This window comes from Equus asinus, chromosome 12 (assembly GCF_041296235.1).
Source record: "Equus asinus isolate D_3611 breed Donkey chromosome 12, EquAss-T2T_v2, whole genome shotgun sequence".
In the NCBI taxonomy this organism is placed as follows: Eukaryota; Metazoa; Chordata; class Mammalia; order Perissodactyla; family Equidae; genus Equus; species Equus asinus.
In genome coordinates this window covers 65240580-65258606 of record NC_091801.1, presented here as the reverse complement: position 1 = coordinate 65258606, position 18027 = coordinate 65240580, and the positions used below count along the sequence as shown (strand labels likewise).

Sequence of the window (18027 nt, the reverse complement as noted above, 5' to 3'; positions counted from 1 at the left end):
CCACTCTGCACATTTGGTTTAAGAATTTTAGTAGCTCTACCTGACATAGTTAGTTATTAAGTTTCCCTTCTTCAGACTACACTTTTAAGGCAGTACTTATCGGAGAACTTTAAATAAATTTTCTTAGCCATTTTTCTACTTTTAATGTTTTCTTAAAAGTATTTAGTTTATAAATATTAAGTGTAATCTTCGATGAGTTAGATAGTCACCATAATCTGTAGACCAGAGACTACTTTAAAAATTCTATAAAATATTTTGACTACTTTAGAATATCATAGAAAAATATTATGCCTGAAATATCTCATTCCTTCGCTTTAAATAAATATTGCGTCTATTGAGGCTACTTCTGATTTTTATCAGTAAATATATATTGTTGTGATGTTTTATGTTCTATTTTTTTCATTTAAATACTTTCTTTCCACTTTTCCGTGTATTATGAGAGGCTTCATTTTTTATTATTTTGTGGTCAGGAAATAGTCCATTTACTCAGTATACTGTAGTTTGCATGATTATTTTTCAGTTTGGCATTTATATAATTTCCAGCTTTGTGGGCATAGGTAATGTTGAGTGAGTATTCTGGCTCAGCTAAGTTTTTTTTTCCTTTGAATTGTTTCTTAGGAATATAGGATTATTTATCATTCTTATGGCTCTTCTTACCATTTTACTTGATTGTGCCCAGTAAGATTTGTACTGATTTAAATATTGTATTTTAAGGCATTTGTTTTTTCAAAGCTTTGATAGCATTGATTGTATCATTTCTGTGATTCTCAGTGTTTGAGGTTAAAATGTTCCAAACTATAAACTTTCTTTTTTGTAAACTATAAACTCTTTAGTCAAGATGGTATTTTAACTGGTCCAGATGTGTAATATTGCCTTAAGGCAGCAGTTCTCAAAGTCTGATTCCCAGACCTGCAGCATCAACATCACCTGGGAACTTGTTAGAAATGCAAATTCCAAAGTATTATCCCAGACCTAGTGACTTAGAAACTGGGCACAGGGTCCTACAATTTGTTTTTTAACTGTCCTGCCACATGATTCTGATACAAGCTAAAGCTTGAGAACCACTGCCTTAAGGGATTGCAAGTGTGGAGAAAGGAGACTTATCTTTAGACATATTTATGCTCCCAATAATCTGGTTTAGAATCTTTCAAACTCAGAGAAAAGAAAATGTTGTTGATGGGGCTGGCCCCATGGCTGAGTGGTTAAGTTTGCACGCTCTGCTTCGGCAGCCCAGGGTTTCACCAGTTCGGATCCTGGGTGGGGACATGGCGCCACTCATCAAACCATGCTGAGGTGGCATCCTACATGCCACAACTAGAAGGACCCACAACTATAAATATACAACTATGTACTGGGGGGCTTTTGGGAGACAAAGGAAAAATAAAATCTTGAAAAAAAAAAAAAGAAAATGTTGTTGGAAAAATTCAGGGAATCTCTGAATTGCTCCTATGACTTCCCATTTCATAAAGGTGAGTTACATTGATTTTACAGCCACACTTGTAGAACTGACGTAAAAAGACTTATTACAAAACCATCTGCATCCTCTTTTCCTAAGGAAAAAAAAATCATCTGCCTTTGGAGGAGTAAGTAAATACCACTAATAAATGGGAAAGGCACCTGTAAAAGAGCAGGTTGGGGAGCCAGTGCCTTGCCAGAAGGGCAATTTGGCTGCCGTATCAAGCCTAGAGCTCTGCGTTTGGTGACAGGGTAAGAAGCCTTTCCATCTGCCAGTCACAAAACACAGTGTTGGCACATCTGCTTTAGCAGTTTTTGTTGCTCAGGTCTCAAAGAAGATAATCTACGACAATGCAGTGACAGGATCAGTGGACTCCAAATCTGTGGAGGAAGCAAGCTTTTCTATGCTATGCTTATTTTGAGTGATGATATCCCTTAAAATTTTTCTTTAGTAATAGGGAAGATGCCTCATCACTTTTAGTGTTATAAATAAAGGAAGTCATAAAGGAGAGTTTTTTCAAAGGTTAGGTTAGGAAATTGGGAAAGGTAGAATATATTTTAAATTTTCTTTCCAGCTAAAAGGAGAGCTCTGTTAGCCATGATCACTTAGTAAATATTTGCTGACACCCCTGCTTTTCTGCCTAACTCTAGAATCTTGATTACTTTTAAGAGGGATGACATTAGTTATTTACTGATGTGTTTATTCTCTGACTTGTTCAAAAGAGAATTTGAGAAAAATTTTAGAATTTTATTAGACAATAAATTTAGTAGTGAAATTGGTACAAAGGGTGAAAAAGTATAGAATAGTGGGTGCACGCTAAGTTACTCCACAATTGTTAGAGGAAAACTGTAGGTTTGGTTTTGATATTTCTGGTTGCCATACCAAAAAGGGAAACTATCATTTATAAGATTTATAAGACACAAGACAGAAACATACCAATTATTCAGAAGAAATACTGCTTTTCTTAGCGGTTAGATGTGAAAACTATCTCTGTGGATGACAGTATTTTCGAAGGGAACTTTGGGAAAGGCAGATTGTTAAGGTGTTTAGCTTGTCCTTAGATACATCTGTTACCTTTCTTGTTTCTCAAGTAACTTACTTTCTTTAATGAACCAATAAAATTTCCACTAAAGCTGAAACAGAAATTAAGTATAGCAGTTTTGAAATTGAACGTTAAACTTAAAATTCAGCGGAAAAATTTGATCTTTAATATATACAAGAATGTCCTAGCATTCAAAGAAGTAATATACTACTTCATCATGTTTTCTTCCTTTGTTTTTTAAAGTTAAGGTGCCATGCCAGGCTCTCCTATTTATAATGGAAAGAGTGTGCTTACCTTGGTTGAGATTCAGCACTTTTGAATTGTAGGGGGAGTGCAAGAAAGAGAAACATTTAGATAAGAGACTAAAAGGCATGTCTACCTGTTTATCTAACTAAATGTTAGCTGAGTTGTTAAATTATCTGTACTAGCAATTAAAAATCCTATTGGTTATGTGAACAAGGCTTCTCTCTCTCTTTGACTTATTATCTGCCAGTAGAATTATTGCAGCACTTGTTTCTCCAAATATGTTTTGTGTTTGGATCTTACATACTGTGGATGGATTATAGTTTTCCTTCATAGGAGCTATGGCTCTTTGGTGTTTCTTTTTTTTTTTCTTTTTTTGCTGCATTTGTCTCATCTTAGAATAATATAAATGTAGACTTTGCCAGATAAACTGTTTCTGTGGATGGAGAGCCTACAGCGGCTGACATCTTTCTTTCGTCTTTGTTTCTTTCCCTTTCCTAGATAGGCTTTGCCACTTCAAGAAGACCTTTTTTATTTTGCCTGAAAAGTCTCAACTTTCCAAAGTTCTAAGAGTCAGTTTAATTCCTGTCTACTGTCTTCATTTTTACTAAGGAATGGCAGTAGAAATAAAGATATCTTAAGATATAAATGAAATAGATAGCGAGTGATTAGAGTGATCTTTTTAGAGTGATTAGAATTGATTTTTTTTAATTGGTGAGGTTTTTTTTTGACGATTTTCTAGGTCTTATATTTTAATACGAACTTCAACAAAGGGATTTTAAAGGTTATTTTACTGATAACATATAATAAAAGTGGTTGGTTCCATTATTGATTATGGTCAAGTAATATGTATAGTTTTATCTTTTAACTCAGCCACAATGTCTCACTGGCAGTTGTTTTAGTATTGCTTGGAATTAAGTTGTCATACTTGGAGGAATTAGGGTTCATTTAGTAAATCTTCAACAGGAATTTTTCCTGTACTATTCTTTCCACCTTCTACTTGAATGCTTCCAGCTCTGGAGGGCTCACTGGATTTTAAAGCACCTCTTTCATTATTTCTAAATGCTAGAAAGTTCTTTGTTACGTCAAGCTGTTGTTTATAATAGATTTTTGGAGAAATTCTTTTGAGTGCCTTGATTTACCAGTTTTTCCATATCCCCTACAGCATTACTCATCTTTAAGCCTTGTTTCCTGAGGAGGACTGGGGGTTGGCGATGGTGGTGGTCATAGGTCAAGAGCACATTAATATTTTGCTTTCATTATTATTCTGAAAACTGAAAACACTTATTATAATCTTGCCTTGTAATTTTTGGCTTTTGTGAGGTTATTATGAAAGGAAACATATTTGATTCGTATTATGAAAGGAAACACTGAAATCCAAACCATGAGAAGATTGTTTCTCATAACTGACTTCCCAATAGATTCCATTTATAATGACTCACCATTTTATTTGGACCACATTACCTTTTCTCAGGAAATGAGGAGATTAAGTGACAATAATTTCCCATAAAAAACCTGAGCAGTCTAATATGTAATGTTTAAATTTGTTTTTTTGTGTAACGATTATTTTTTACTTTTGAATTTCACAGATAACTGGGAGAAAATTACAGATTCTTCAGCTATCTTTCAGATTTTATGTTTTGAGAGTCTATAGAAAAGAAATTGCAATGTATAGGTGTACAAAGTCTTTAAAATTAGGTGGTATGTTAACTAATTGCTGGTAAGGATGCAGAGCAACTGGCATTTTTATATATTACTGATGGGAATGCAGAATGGTACAGCCATTCTGGAAAACAGTTTGGCAGATACTTCTTTTTTAAAGATTGGCACCTGAGCTAACAACTGTTGCCAATCTTCTTTTTTCTTTTTTTCTACTTTTTCTCCCCAAATCCCCCCAGTACATAGTTGCATATTTTAGTTGTGGGTCCTTCTAGTTGTGGCATGTGGGACACCACCTCAACATGGCCTGATGAACGGTGCCATGTCTGTGCCCAGGATCTGAACCAGTGAAACCCTGGGCTGCCGAAGCAGAGCGTGTAAACTTAACCACTCGGCCACAGGGCTGGCCCCTGGCAGATTCTTATAAAGCTAAACTTATATTTTCCATGCAACTCAGCAGACCCACTCTTGGGTATTTGTACTACAGAAATGAAAATTCAGTTCACATAAAAACTAATACAGAATTGTTTGTAGCAGCTTTATTTGTGATAGTCAAAAACTGGAAACAACCTAGATGTCCTTCAGTGGGTGAATGAATAAACAATAAATAATCTGTGGTACAGTCTCTACAATAGAATACAGTGTATAAAGGAACAAACTATTGATACATGTGACACCTTAGATGAATTTCAAAGACATGCTGAGTGAGACAAGCCTCAGAAGGTTGCATTCTGTATAATTGCATTTATTTGACAAAAGGCATAGTGCAAAGGACTTTTTGAGATGATGGAACTGTTCTATATCCTGATTGTGGTGGTGGTTACATATGTGTTAAAAGAATATAGAATTATATACCAAACGAAAAAAAGTTACTTTTACTTATGATAATTTAAAAAAAATGCATGGTATGTGAAAACACAGGGTTATCTGTTTTTATTATGGTCCTGGAGTTTTTACACCTTTTATTTTACATATTTATTTTACAGAAAGAAATTGTTAAAATTACTGAGAAGGCTGTTTAAATACTTTCAGAGCATTATGTTGATTTCCAGAACAAAATGAGATGAGAACAATGTTTTCATATTTCCATAAGACTTATGTGTGTTGTTTTCATCCAATAGGAAATAAGTCCAAGTAACTATTGAACAAATATTAAGTACCCCCTGGCATATAGAGGATATAACAGTGAACCAGCTGAAAGGTCTCCTCCTTCATTAAGCTTAAATTGCCATGCACTGGGGAGTAAAGGAGAACAGTATTACATTTTGAGGAATTGAGTCCCATCCTGAGTTGTTTTAAACAGCTTAGTTTCTGTCAGATTATAAAGCTTATTGAATCCATTCAAATTTTTGCCAGATTGACAAGGAATAATTATTTCTTCAATTCTACATGTCTTCTTTATTTTTGTATCAGGAAAGTGTAGTGGCTTTGGCGTTCCAAAGTTAATGAAGAATGTGATAATATTTACGTAGTATCGGCAAGTGGACCATATATGCCATTGTACTTACAGTTTAATAGTTTTTGTCATGATGAGTAGAGCGACAGTTACGTGGCTAAAAAGCGTTCTTATGAATTATGTAAGATGATGTAATGTCTACAAACAAGTGGTGCTAAATATTTGAGAAAATATGTGGTAAAATATGTGGCTTCTTTTTTCCCCCAGGAGAAATCTCAATTATTTTTCCAATGCTTATGCAGCTGCAGTTAGTGCTGTGGATCCTGATGCAGGAAATGGAGAACTTTGCATTAAGGTTCCGTCAGAATTATGGAAACACGTGGATGGTAAAGTACTAAGAATATATTGAGTGGACAATAAAATCATGTTAGATCTAGTGACTAGAAACTTTTACATGAAAATTAATGATATCGAAATTGTAAATTAATCAGTTGAAATATATAGGAGTTAGAACCTCTTTTTTTCCTTACGGATCACTGGGTAACAGGAAAATAGCAATCAAGGGCTGCGACAAAGAGCAATTTATTTCACTGTTGTTTTTAAAATGAAAGTTGTAGAAAAAAAAAGTTAGATGGATGGAACAATTTGTCAAGATTTGAGAATGCACACAATATCAAATTAGTTTAGAATTATAGCATTTTATTGTAGGAAGCATCCTAAAAAATCATCTGGTTCAGTTCTTTGCTTTTACAGAAAAATAATCTGAAGTCCAAAGAGAATAAGTGACCTGCTGGAGGTCACTAATTAGTAGTAGAGTTAAGGCTAGAACATAAGGTTCCTAACACCCACTCTGCATACTTTTGAGCATACTCTGATTGTTTCTGAATCTTCATTTTCTGTTGTATAAAGTAGCAGCCATTATAATTGTTATATGTAACCTTCTGCCTACCTTTATTTAGCCTTATAAAAATTAACTAAGATAAGAAAGTAAAAGACTTTTTGTTTTCTTTTTCCTTTTTTTTTTTGGTAGTTATTTGTGTGTAGGGGGGGATTTCTTGGGGGAAGGGGCTTTGCCCAATTTAGGGGACAGGCATGGAAGATCATCATTGCGTGTTAAGGGACTGGAGATAGTCCGTGTGGTTGTAACATTTTGGGAGAAATTAAACATCTTTTAATCTTATTATGAAATCAACACATATTATGTAAAAATCAAACGTAACAGTAAGTAATGCATAATGTAAATTCTTGCATAGTCCTTCCCACCCACCCCACCCCCTACTCCTTCTCCTACTCCCTGAAGTCAACTAGATTAACAATCTGTGGGAGAATGTAATGAGAGAACAAACTTGGAAGTAAGTTTTGAATTGGATCTGGAAGTCCTTAAGTGTTGTATGTGGTAGTTTTGAGCTTTTTTCTTTAGGCAGTGTATAGCACTGTCAGAACTGTTGAGAGGACGATATGGCATGACCAGAACTATATTTTGGGAGAACACAGCTAGCAATGACTAGAATTGAGTGGAGGTGAGGACACCAGTGGAGGCAGACTATTGAGTTAATGTAGGTAGAGAGATGATGAAAGCCTAAGTTAGGGTAAGTAGTGTGGTTTTTCATGTAAAACTCAGCCTTTGATACCCATTTTATGTTCATTGTCTTTGCCCTTGTTATAGACCACTGTTAATTATATATTTGTGTATCAATATATTTGTATATTTATTTGTTGCAGAGTTAAAGGTCCTAAAGATACACATCAATTTTTCTTTGGATCAGCCAAAAGGAGGTCTTCATTTTGTGGTACCCAGTGTAGAGGGAAGTATGGCAGAGAGAGGTGCTCATGTTTTCTCTTGTGGGTATCAAAATTCCACAAGGTAGATTATTAATTCTTATATATTGCAGTTAATTTCATTTTTAAATTGCACTTTTTCCTCTATGTATGCAATACGTGTATTTAGTATAAAATAAGAAATATGAGCTTGATCCCCAAGCTTCTTTTACCTCTTCTGAATCTTGTTGCATTAGTTATTCCTCCTCAATCCTATGTCTTCCCTCTGTTCTCTCCTAAAATCATCTCAGTTTTCTCTTATTTTTTTAACTTTATGTTGAAGTAAAACAACATCAGGAAATTACATAAATTGTAAATAGAAAGTTCAATAAATTTTCACAAGTGAACAAACTCATGTAGTTCACAGTCACATAAAGAAAAACATTACCAGCATCACAGAATTCTTTCTTCCACCCACTTCCATTTGCTACTTACCCACCTAATATCCTCCTGCCCAAGGGTAACCACTATCCTGATTTATAAAATACTATGGATTAAGTACACCTGTTTTTAAACTTTATAAATGGAAGCGTATGCATTATGCTTTTTATATCTGGCTTTTGTATTCAACACTGTGGTAGTGGGATTTACTTTCATTGTTGTTTGTAATTATAGTTCATTCTCATAGCTCTATAGTTCACTACATGTTATTGAAATATTATTTTATAATATGCATACTCTCTTCAAATTATTATTAATACTACTCAGATTATTAACTCCTCCAAGCCAGGGATGCTGTCTTCTACTTATTTATGTTTTGGTACCAAGTACAGACCCTGGCACATCATAAAACCTGAGCTGAGTTGATAGAAGGTTGAATAGAAATTTTATGACTGGCTTTATTTACCAGCACTGTTTGATTTTGTATAATGTATCACATATTCCAGAAAAGCACTTTACTGACTTATTGAATAGGTCCTGAATATTGTGTTTTTTAAAGCTTTATTATAAGCTTTTTTAGTTTCTGGAAATGAGTGCTATGTAAAAAGTGGCTAATGTGAATAGACAAGTGAAAATTATTTTTAATTTAAATATTGGAAACTAAGAATGTCTTACTTTTTGGGATTTGAACTGGAGGCACCACATGGTATATTTTCTTAATATTGCCAAATAATATTTGGAGACAGGTTTCTATCTTTATTCAAATTCTTTCAAGTTGCACAGTAAAAAAAAGCTTCAGCAGGCAAATAACTAGTTTCTTTTTGTACATATTCTATAAATGTTAAAATACCTTATCTGTGAGGAGAGCAGTGTAGGTTATACTTTCAACGTATTTTCTGTACTGTTGGTCTTTTTTCTAGATTTTGGTTCCCATGTGTTGATTCATACTCAGAATTATGTACATGGAAATTAGAATTTACAGTAGATGCTGCAATGGTGGCTGTTTCCAATGGAGATTTGGTGGAGACAGTGTACACACATGATATGAGGAAGAAGACCTTCCATTACATGCTTACCATTCCAACAGCTGCATCAAATATCTCCTTGGCCATTGGACCTTTTGAAATACTTGTAGATCCATATATGCATGAGGTAAATTGTAGCTTCTTGCTCCTTCTCTCTTCCCACCCTTTCACGCTTTGATAAAAAGAGGGATATTAATGGAATACTAAGTTTTTCTTAACTCTTCTTTCAACTATCAAAAATATCACTGGAGAGAAAAGATTTCCTTATCTGATATATTGAATGATTTGAATTCTTGAATGAATTCCTTTCAAAATATTTTCTTATTAAAATTTCAGATTTTTTTCAACAAAGGGCTTAGCAGTCCAAAAGATCTTCCAGTATACTTTGATTAGAGTATAGGTTGATTGCTGTAACTAATTCTGTTCATTATTAATGTCATCATTTTGTTCAGCATATGTTTATGAATGTTATAGTCTCAGAGATTCCATCTCTGGAATCTGAAATATTGTAATCTCAGAATTAAAGAGCAAGATTTGTTCTCACTTCAGCATATACAGAGGACAAGAGAAAAGGCTGAGACAAGGTTGAAATTCTGGTCAACACACTCGTGAAGGCTTTTTTTGGTTTCCTCCCTTCCCTTATCTTGCCACAAATCATATATCAATTCATAGTCCAAATAGTGCTTTTAGGCCTCCCCAGGCATGAGACTTCTGGTGGTTAGAAAGGGATTCGTTGGTTATTGATCCTCTTGGCTCCTGTACATCTTTAACATTTGAATGAACCTCTTCTCATTTACTCTTAGTCCTTTATGTTTTCAATTTTACTAGGTTTAGTTTTTAGTTTTTCTTTTTTTAATATAAAGCTTATATTGTGACCAGGTATATCTCAACAGTGTTTCTTTCAAAAATTTGTGTTTGTTTCAAAAAAACAAGCAAAAATTGATGGCAGCTGTGTTTAGACTGTCAGTGAGCGCTCCAGTCTGTTATTCTAATTTCTTTCCTGAAATTTACAGGATTTATAAAATCACTCATGCAAAATATTCAAGATATTTTATGAATGGTGGTATTTTTGCTGTCTTGACAATGACTCTTAAAAGTGTATTCACTGATAAGATTGGCTGTGAATTTTATTATTTTTGGTAAATGATCAACTTTAAATTCAACATTTGGTTAGTATCTACTTTGTATTTGGAAGAATTTTTTTTCCTACTTTGTGCCATTGGATGGGAGAAAGGTAAATGATAGTCAAGAAGCATTTTTCTTGAATACTTAGAACCCATGACTTAGTCTTTCTCTATCTCAAATAAGTAGTTTTTACTGCATTATCAGTAGATTTGCCATCATGTAGATTTGTCTAAAAGCAGATCTTTTCTTTGATGAATATTAATTTATTTTTTGTTTGTGTACCAAGAGGAGTGCTAATTGTAATACAGTTTGGGCCCTGACCATTAATAATACATAGATGTTCATTGTTCACTTATGGTAGTCTCTAATCTTTTCTTTCCTAAGGCTGTTAGAAGAATAATTTTTATGATGCATTAATAACTTTCCTTGCCTCCACAATCCTGTAGTGATCAGAACTCTTTAGCATGGTTTTCAAGATCTTCTGGAATTTGACCCGAATTAATTAGTATTTCTAGCTTTTTTCCCCATTACTTTACTACTTATGTTTGTTATATTCAATATAGTTTACTTGGATTTTGCTGAGCATACTCTATTTCTTCCTAGCTTTGACTCTATTTGGGATATCTTTTTCCTGTCCCTGCCTATCAAATTTTTGTCCAATTCACAAAGATTAGCTCAAATTCAGTCTCCTGCATGAAACCTTACTGGGTCATTCTAGTAAGAGTGATTTGTCATTATTGCTGCCATTCATTTGGCAGAGAATCATAATATGGGACAATGAAACAGTATGTGATATTTGAGTGTCTGTGTCCAAGGTGGGATGTAATGTTGTAAGGAAATCAGAAAGACCATTTCTATTGCCGGCATTACCAGTAAGCTTCCCTGCAGCTTTCACTATGTCGTTGAAATATTAAAGGAGGACTGCGGTAATTGTTCTTTCTATGTAGTGAAGATAGTATGATTTACATTGATGTTAGGATAGTACTCTGACTTGCAGTGTTCACTAGGTTAGATATTTATGATGCCAAGGTAGATTTACAGTAAGTCTTGGAAATTTAGATCTTTTTTGTTTGGTGTACCTATGGAGAAAAAATTTTTGTTTGCTTTGGAACCAAAGTTGTATTTTCATTGGATCTAACTATTTCACAGACTTGCAATCCTTAAGAATTTAATTTTTAAGGACAATGAATCTTTTGTAGTAAGTAAAAGTAGTCACTAATTCCACGCTAGCATTTTCTTTCAGTGCCATGAATTTGTAAAAAGAAAAAAAAAAGGATTTATATGAAGCTTTATAATTGAGATATTTAGGAAATTCAAAATATTCAAGTTAACTCCTTCATTTAATGATCTTCCCTGCTTTTTATTTCTAGGTTACTCATTTTTGTTTACCTCAACTTCTTCCCTTGCTTAAACATACCACGTCATATCTTCATGAAGTTTTTGAATTTTATGAAGAAATTCTTACGTGTCGATATCCATACTCCTGTTTTAAGACTGTCTTCATTGATGAGGCTTATGTTGAAGTGGCTGCTTATGCTTCCATGAGCATTTTTAGGTCGGTATCTCTTCAAATTTGAAATGCTTATATTAGGGTTTGATGTGAAGACAGGTTATTTATGTTATGATCAATTTTAAGATATGTTCTGAACTTTTTCCCTTTAGATATGGTTGGCTTTGTAGAAAACCTAGTATTTTTAAAATTTAAAAATGTAGGAAAACATAATGAAGAAAAGTTCAAAATAACCCGTAAGACTCATTATTTTCATCTGAAATTAACTGATACTAATATTTTACATATTTCTTTTAGTCTCTTTTCTGCATATGCATTTTTAAAAAAACATGCAAGTTATGTGGATATCTAGTGGGGTTTTTTTCCTAGCACAATTTAAAAATTTATTGCTGTTGTCAGAAATTTGTTTGTAAAAAAAAAGGAAAGCTTTATTTTCTTTTTTTGCCCTCTTTATTTCCCTCCCTTCTTTCTTTCATTCCTTGAAAAGTTCCAAATTTAGAAGCTTTATGTCTTGAGATCAATTATTTATCTTTTCTGGGCCTAAATTTTCTCATCTGTAAGATGGCAATAATTATATGCTACTGCATTCTCCAGAATGTTGTTACCAGGATCCAGTTGGTCAGTATATTTGAAAGGAAATAATAGAGCACAAAAAATTAATAGTTATTATTAGGAAAAGAATTTTGAAATTACAAGAGCCCTTCATAGGAGGATCAGTTTCTGATTAATATATCAGTTTCTGATTAGTGATGTTTTCCCCTAACCCCAAAAAGAGATATTTATATTTTCCATAGAAATCAATAGGAAACATTGCATTGCTTGCTTTAAGCAATTAAGATTGTGGATTTCACCTAAAATTGGAAAAGTTGTGAAAGCTCTTTGAGAGAATATTTTGGTTTTTCTCTTTTGTGTCTAACTTGAATTCCATTATTTTGAAAGTGTGGTTATTATGGAGTATCCTCAGAAAATTAAGAATAGATCTACCATATGATCCAGCTATTGCACTGCTGGGTATTTATCCAAAGAACTTGAAAACACAAATGCATAAAGATACATGCACCTCTATGTTCATCACAGCATTATTCACAATAGCCAAGACTTGGAAGCAACCTAGGTGCCCATCAAGGGATGAATGGTTAAAGAAGATGTGGTATATGTACACAATGGAATACTACTCAGCCATAAGAAATGATCACATCCAGCCATTTGTGACAACATGGATAGACCTTGAGGGTGTTATGCTAAGTGAAATAAGTCAGAGGGAGAAAGTCAAATATCATATGATCTCACTCATAAGTAGAAGATAAAAACAACAACAAACAAACACATAGCAACAGAGATTGGATTGGTGGTTACCAGAGGGGAAGGGGGGAGGGGAGAGAGCAAAAGCGCAAATTAGGCTCACGTGTGGTGAGAGACTATAATTAATTTTTGGGTGGTGAACATGATGTAAGCTACACAGAATTCGAAATATATTACAATGTATATCTGAAAGCTATATAATGTTATAATCCAGTGTTACTACAATAAAAAAAAAGTGTGGTTATTTTATTTTGGCTGAATAATTGTTTATTTCTCAGTTATAATTAGCTGGCTCTTCTTTTCAATTGCAGCACAAATCTGTTACACAGCGCCATGATTATAGATGAGACACCTTTGACCAGAAGGTGTTTAGCCCAGTCCTTGGCCCAGCAGTTTTTTGGATGTTTCATATCCAGAATGTCTTGGTGAGTAATTTCAGGGTTTACAACAACTGAGAAAAAGAATACAGAAGGGTTATTTTTCTTTTTTTCCGACAGTGTAAGCTGACCTTTGTCCTAACTGCATGTAGTTAATTTAAAAGACACTAGTTTATATATATTTAAAGAAAAATAATGAGTATAAATTTCATCCAAGATTTTTGGCCGTGAGTTCAGTATACACAGTTCCACAATTTGCAATAAGAATAAGATAAGAATTTTGATAGCAACAATTTCTTAAAAAAACTGAATAAATACTACGGGTATAAGGATTTGAATATACAGAAAATTATAGTTTGATTCTAACATCAATGTTCAGTGTAATTGGTCATGTTCAAGATAATGTTTAAGGCAAAATAATGGTCCTCTATAATAGTGATGTAGGAATTTTCTTGCTAGTGCTTAGCCTTGTACTAATTTTCTTCAAAGATGAGAGAGAGAACACTTTTTATTTTCTTTCCTCTTTGGTTAACTTGAGGTGAATTTGAAGAAATAGATGAAACTTCTTGAGATTATGATTTGTAATTTATAATTGTTACCATTCTGTGCTATATGTGATAGATGAATCTTGGTTTATTTTTCTTTCTTGTTAGAGGGGAGACGGCAGAGGGTAAGGCCTCTTGCTTTGTAATTTTCCTAGAATTACGCAGTTTTCTTAAAGAATAGTGCCTGGAACGTTAGGCAAAATGTTTGAATGACTGAATTGATAAATATACTAATGAATAAATGAATGAGTGGTGTTGATTGCCTTTCTTCTTGAGAAACCAAAAAATAAGTAATTAAACTTTAGGTCTTGCAGTTCCACTGATAATTATGCACGGAATTGGCAGTAATAGAATATGGACTTTAAAAATTGAGCAGTACAGTCCTGGCTATGGGCAAGTATTTCCTTAAAAGCAGACAGTAATGAACAGAGTTGGGCAGGAAGGATGCAGCACTGCCAGAACAGAACACAAACGTAGGTACATTATGCTTGAAATAAGATTGTAAAGCAGTCTTATAATTAAAAGTGAAGCCAGATGTGAAGCAGATATAATGAAAGAACAAGTAGAACTTAGTTGGAGGAAGTGAGAAAACCAAGTAATTTAAGAAGGCAGAGAAGAACATACTATGCTTCCTCTGTTAGCCTCTTTGGGCTTATCTGAGGAATTTTTATGATTCAAAGTTTATGTTTTGACTTTTCGCTTAGGTCTGATGAATGGGTACTGAAGGGAATTTCAGGCTATATTTATGGACTTTGGATGAAAAAAACTTTCGGTGTTAACGAATACCGCCATTGGATTAAAGAGGTAAAAATAGCTAGATCCATTATCCACTTACAAGTCAATAAGATATGTTAGTATTCTCCTGACTTCCAAGTTGCGTGTCCTTTATTTTTAATAATTGTAAAATACTTATTGTCATTTGAAAGTTTCTAATTTTTCCCAGCAAAGTGAGAATCGCTTTACAGAGAAAGTCTAATAGTCTGTTTTATCTAGTTTCCATTGTCTTTGTTGGCCTCCAAAGACTTTTTTGCTGAGGAGGAGAATGTTTAAGCTCCTTAAATATCAAGTTAGTTGTTAGATATGTCCCAGCTCCTCATAGTAGTCATGTGTGTGTGAGGAAGATTGGCCCTGAACTAACATCTGTTTCCAGTCTTCCTCTTTTTGCTTGAGGAAGATTGCCACTGAGCTAACATCTGTGCCAACCCTCCTCTGTTTTATGTGGGCTGCCACCACAGCGTGGCTTGATGACTGGTGCTAGGTCCGTGCCCGGGATCTGCACCTGAGAAACCTACGCTGCCAAAGCGGAGTATGTGAACTTCACCACTATGCCACCGGCCCCCATAGTAGTCATTTTTAATGTAATTTTCTGCTTCCTAAATCTGTTTAGACTTAGAACCCAGATTCTGGAGTCAGATTGCTTTTCCATCTGCCTCATACATTTACAAGGTTTGTGATTTTGGTTATTTTTTCCAAGCCTTATCTGTGTAAGAGTGGTAGTATCTACACCATGGACAGGAATTGTGAGACATCACACATGTGATGTGCATGGTGCCTTGTACGTAGTTAGTGCTTATTATGTGCTGGCTAGTCTTCAGTGTATTTATGTTCTCTGTCATTGTCACATCTTTTTCCTATTTTTTAAAGATTTGACCAAAAAGAGAAAGTCAACCTGTATTTTGCCTAGCCCTTTGTGTTCAGATACATATACATTTTAATCATATCATGCTTAGCTGCTTCCTTCTCAGGTGGAAAAATTTCAGCCTTTAATATCCTCATTAAGTAGACCCCTCCATCTTCCCCTTTTCTCATTTTGTGTATCTTCATCATCCAAACCTAAACTCTAAAGTAAGCCAAAAGGTAATTGGAAAAGATTTCAAACATCTAGAACTGTGAAAGAATTCATACATCTAGAACTGGAAGAGTTCATTCTTCATTTCCAAAACTATTAATTAATGGGGAAAGATAACATATAGCACTTATAATGTTTTGGGCAATGTTATAAACATTTTATAAATATTAACCCTCTTAACCCTCTTCACTACCCTGTTATTATCCCCATTTTACAGGTGAGAAAATTGAGGCACAGAGAGGTTAAGTTATTAGGCCAAAGTTATATTGTTAATAAGTAGTAGAGCTAGGATTCAAGCCTGGCTTTTAACCACTTCACTATGATTTTTACCACTTCTATGTACTGCTGGTATGTTATTTAAACTAGTCATGAGTTTCCAACACAGTTGTGTTGTCTTTTTTTCACTTAAACTTTTTTTTTTTACTTTGATCTATGTCATGTTAGGGAAGACTGGAGAGGTTTTAAAATGGTAGATTCCTGACATAATTTTATCTCTGTATCTTTTTACTTGCCTAAATCCTCCACCAGAAGCAAAATATAGAGAAAGAAGAAATAGACTTGAAACATAGGTCAGAGAGGATGGGAAGAGCCATTAGGAAAAGTTGCCAGGCTACTGGCCAGCCCTGAAGTCACAAAGTAGAGAAGGCTTTTTGGCTCTTGTCATTCAGGCATCTGTATAGTCTGCTTTACATCTATAAGAATGCAAACTACTCTCCTGATACATTTCGTTTATTTTTTAGGAAATTTACATTCTGATTTTAGGAAATGAGAAATCACAGTTCACTTCTAAAATTTGATATGTAAAAATATTTTCACTGACTCCTATTTTTCCACCTTTTTTTAGGAACTGGACAAAATAGTGGTGTATGAACTAAAAACTGGTGGAGTTTTACTACATCCCATATTTGGTGGAGGAAAAGAGAAGGATAAGTATGTTTATTGTTCAGAGATGATAGTGTAAACCTTGTTTTGTGAGATCACTCTTTTCGGATCATTTGTATGTGTATTGAGGCCCACACAGGCCAAGAAAGTAGTAATAACAGTATGTAGTAATATTGAGGCCACAAACCCTGGTAATATTCTCATTACTCCTTTTGTTACTTTACTGTGTTTATTAAATGCGATGACTATAAATGGATTTAAATGTTAAAAAAAGACTCAAATATATAAGGCTTTTCTCTTTTCCATGTTAAATATCCTAATGCTACTATATTGTACTATTCTCATAAAAGCTTAAAAATAGTGGAAACAAGTATTTTGTTTATGTACTACTGATTATTTTTTTAAGTCTCAGTAGATAGTTTCAGCATCAAGACATCTTACCTATACCTGTTTATCTGAATGGTCACCTACCTAGATACTTATTTAATTACTCTTTCCTTCTTTCCTTTTCTTTCTTTCTCACCTTCCTTCCCTTCTCTCTTTCGCTTAGTCTCTTTTTGTTTTTAGCAAGTTGCTGTAAATGAGACAGCCACTTATAACACAACAATGGTACTAGCAGGGATTCTTACTTGTTCTGGGGTCTGCAGATCCCCTAAGGGCATAGGGATTGAATGGATGGGAAAATTTTTCTGTATTTTCACTAACCATTAACTGAAATTTTACATTTCCTTTAAATATGAATGTAGGCAAAAGTTAGTGCTGTGACTTTGTCAACAGTAGAAACCATGGATATTTTCCTGTCACATTATAATTGTTAGCAGATATCTTGAAATAGTCTTTGCAGTCATCACTACCTCAAAATTACGGCAGTAGACCAGTTCTAGATCTTATTGTTTAATGCATTAATAAACTAGCACATATATTATTTTTTTGTATTTTGGTAACTGTATTTCATTATAATTGGTTTCCTTTGTAACCCAGTATATTTTATTTTGTGCATTTAGAGCACTTTCTCAGATGGAGCCCATTTAACCAGACTGCCCAAGTGTCTAAAAGCACAACAAAGGTTTAGAACCTTGAAGCCTTTCTTTGTTGTATCATGGCCCCTGAGACAAGATTAAGTCAGTGGGAAATCGTAGGAATTTAGTGTTAGATAAACTTGGGGGTTTTTTTGGATGGATTTGTTTTTTCTTTTTTTTTTTAATTTAGGTTATAAAAGTTAACATCCTTGTGAAATTACAGTTGTACATCATTATTAGTCATGTTGTAGGTACACCACTTCACCCCTAGTGCCCTCCCCCCACCCCCCTTTCCCCTGGCAACCACCTATCAGTTCTCTTTGTCTGTATGTTAACTACCACCTATGAGTGGAGTCATACAGAGTTCGTCTTTCTCTGTCTGGCTTATTTCACTCAAC

General features: G+C 34.1%; 1 protein-coding gene across 23 annotated transcripts in view; it reads left to right on the top strand.

Annotated features, from left to right (window-relative positions):
• The window catches only part of TAF2 (TATA-box binding protein associated factor 2), an 88149-nt gene that overhangs the window by 9479 nt on the left and 60643 nt on the right, over positions 1 to 18027 (top strand). For 19 of the 23 annotated variants that reach the window (XR_011493320.1, XR_011493318.1, XR_011493321.1 and 16 more), the window contains 7 exons: positions 6064 to 6182; positions 7519 to 7660; positions 8916 to 9147; positions 11516 to 11700; positions 13269 to 13382; positions 14584 to 14683; positions 16573 to 16658. Coding sequence is in view for 19 of the 23 variants with exons in the window: in XM_070481533.1 (XP_070337634.1) it covers positions 6064 to 6182; positions 7519 to 7660; positions 8916 to 9147; positions 11516 to 11700; positions 13269 to 13382; positions 14584 to 14683; positions 16573 to 16658 (978 nt within the window). In the remaining 4 variants the exon portion in view is untranslated. Of the gene's footprint in view, positions 1 to 6063; positions 6183 to 7518; positions 7661 to 8915; positions 9148 to 11515; positions 11701 to 13268; positions 13383 to 14583; positions 14684 to 16572; positions 16659 to 18027 lie in introns of those variants that run through there. The other 4 variants (XM_070481536.1, XM_044743803.2, XM_014867679.2 and 1 more) reach the window with 3 other exon arrangements.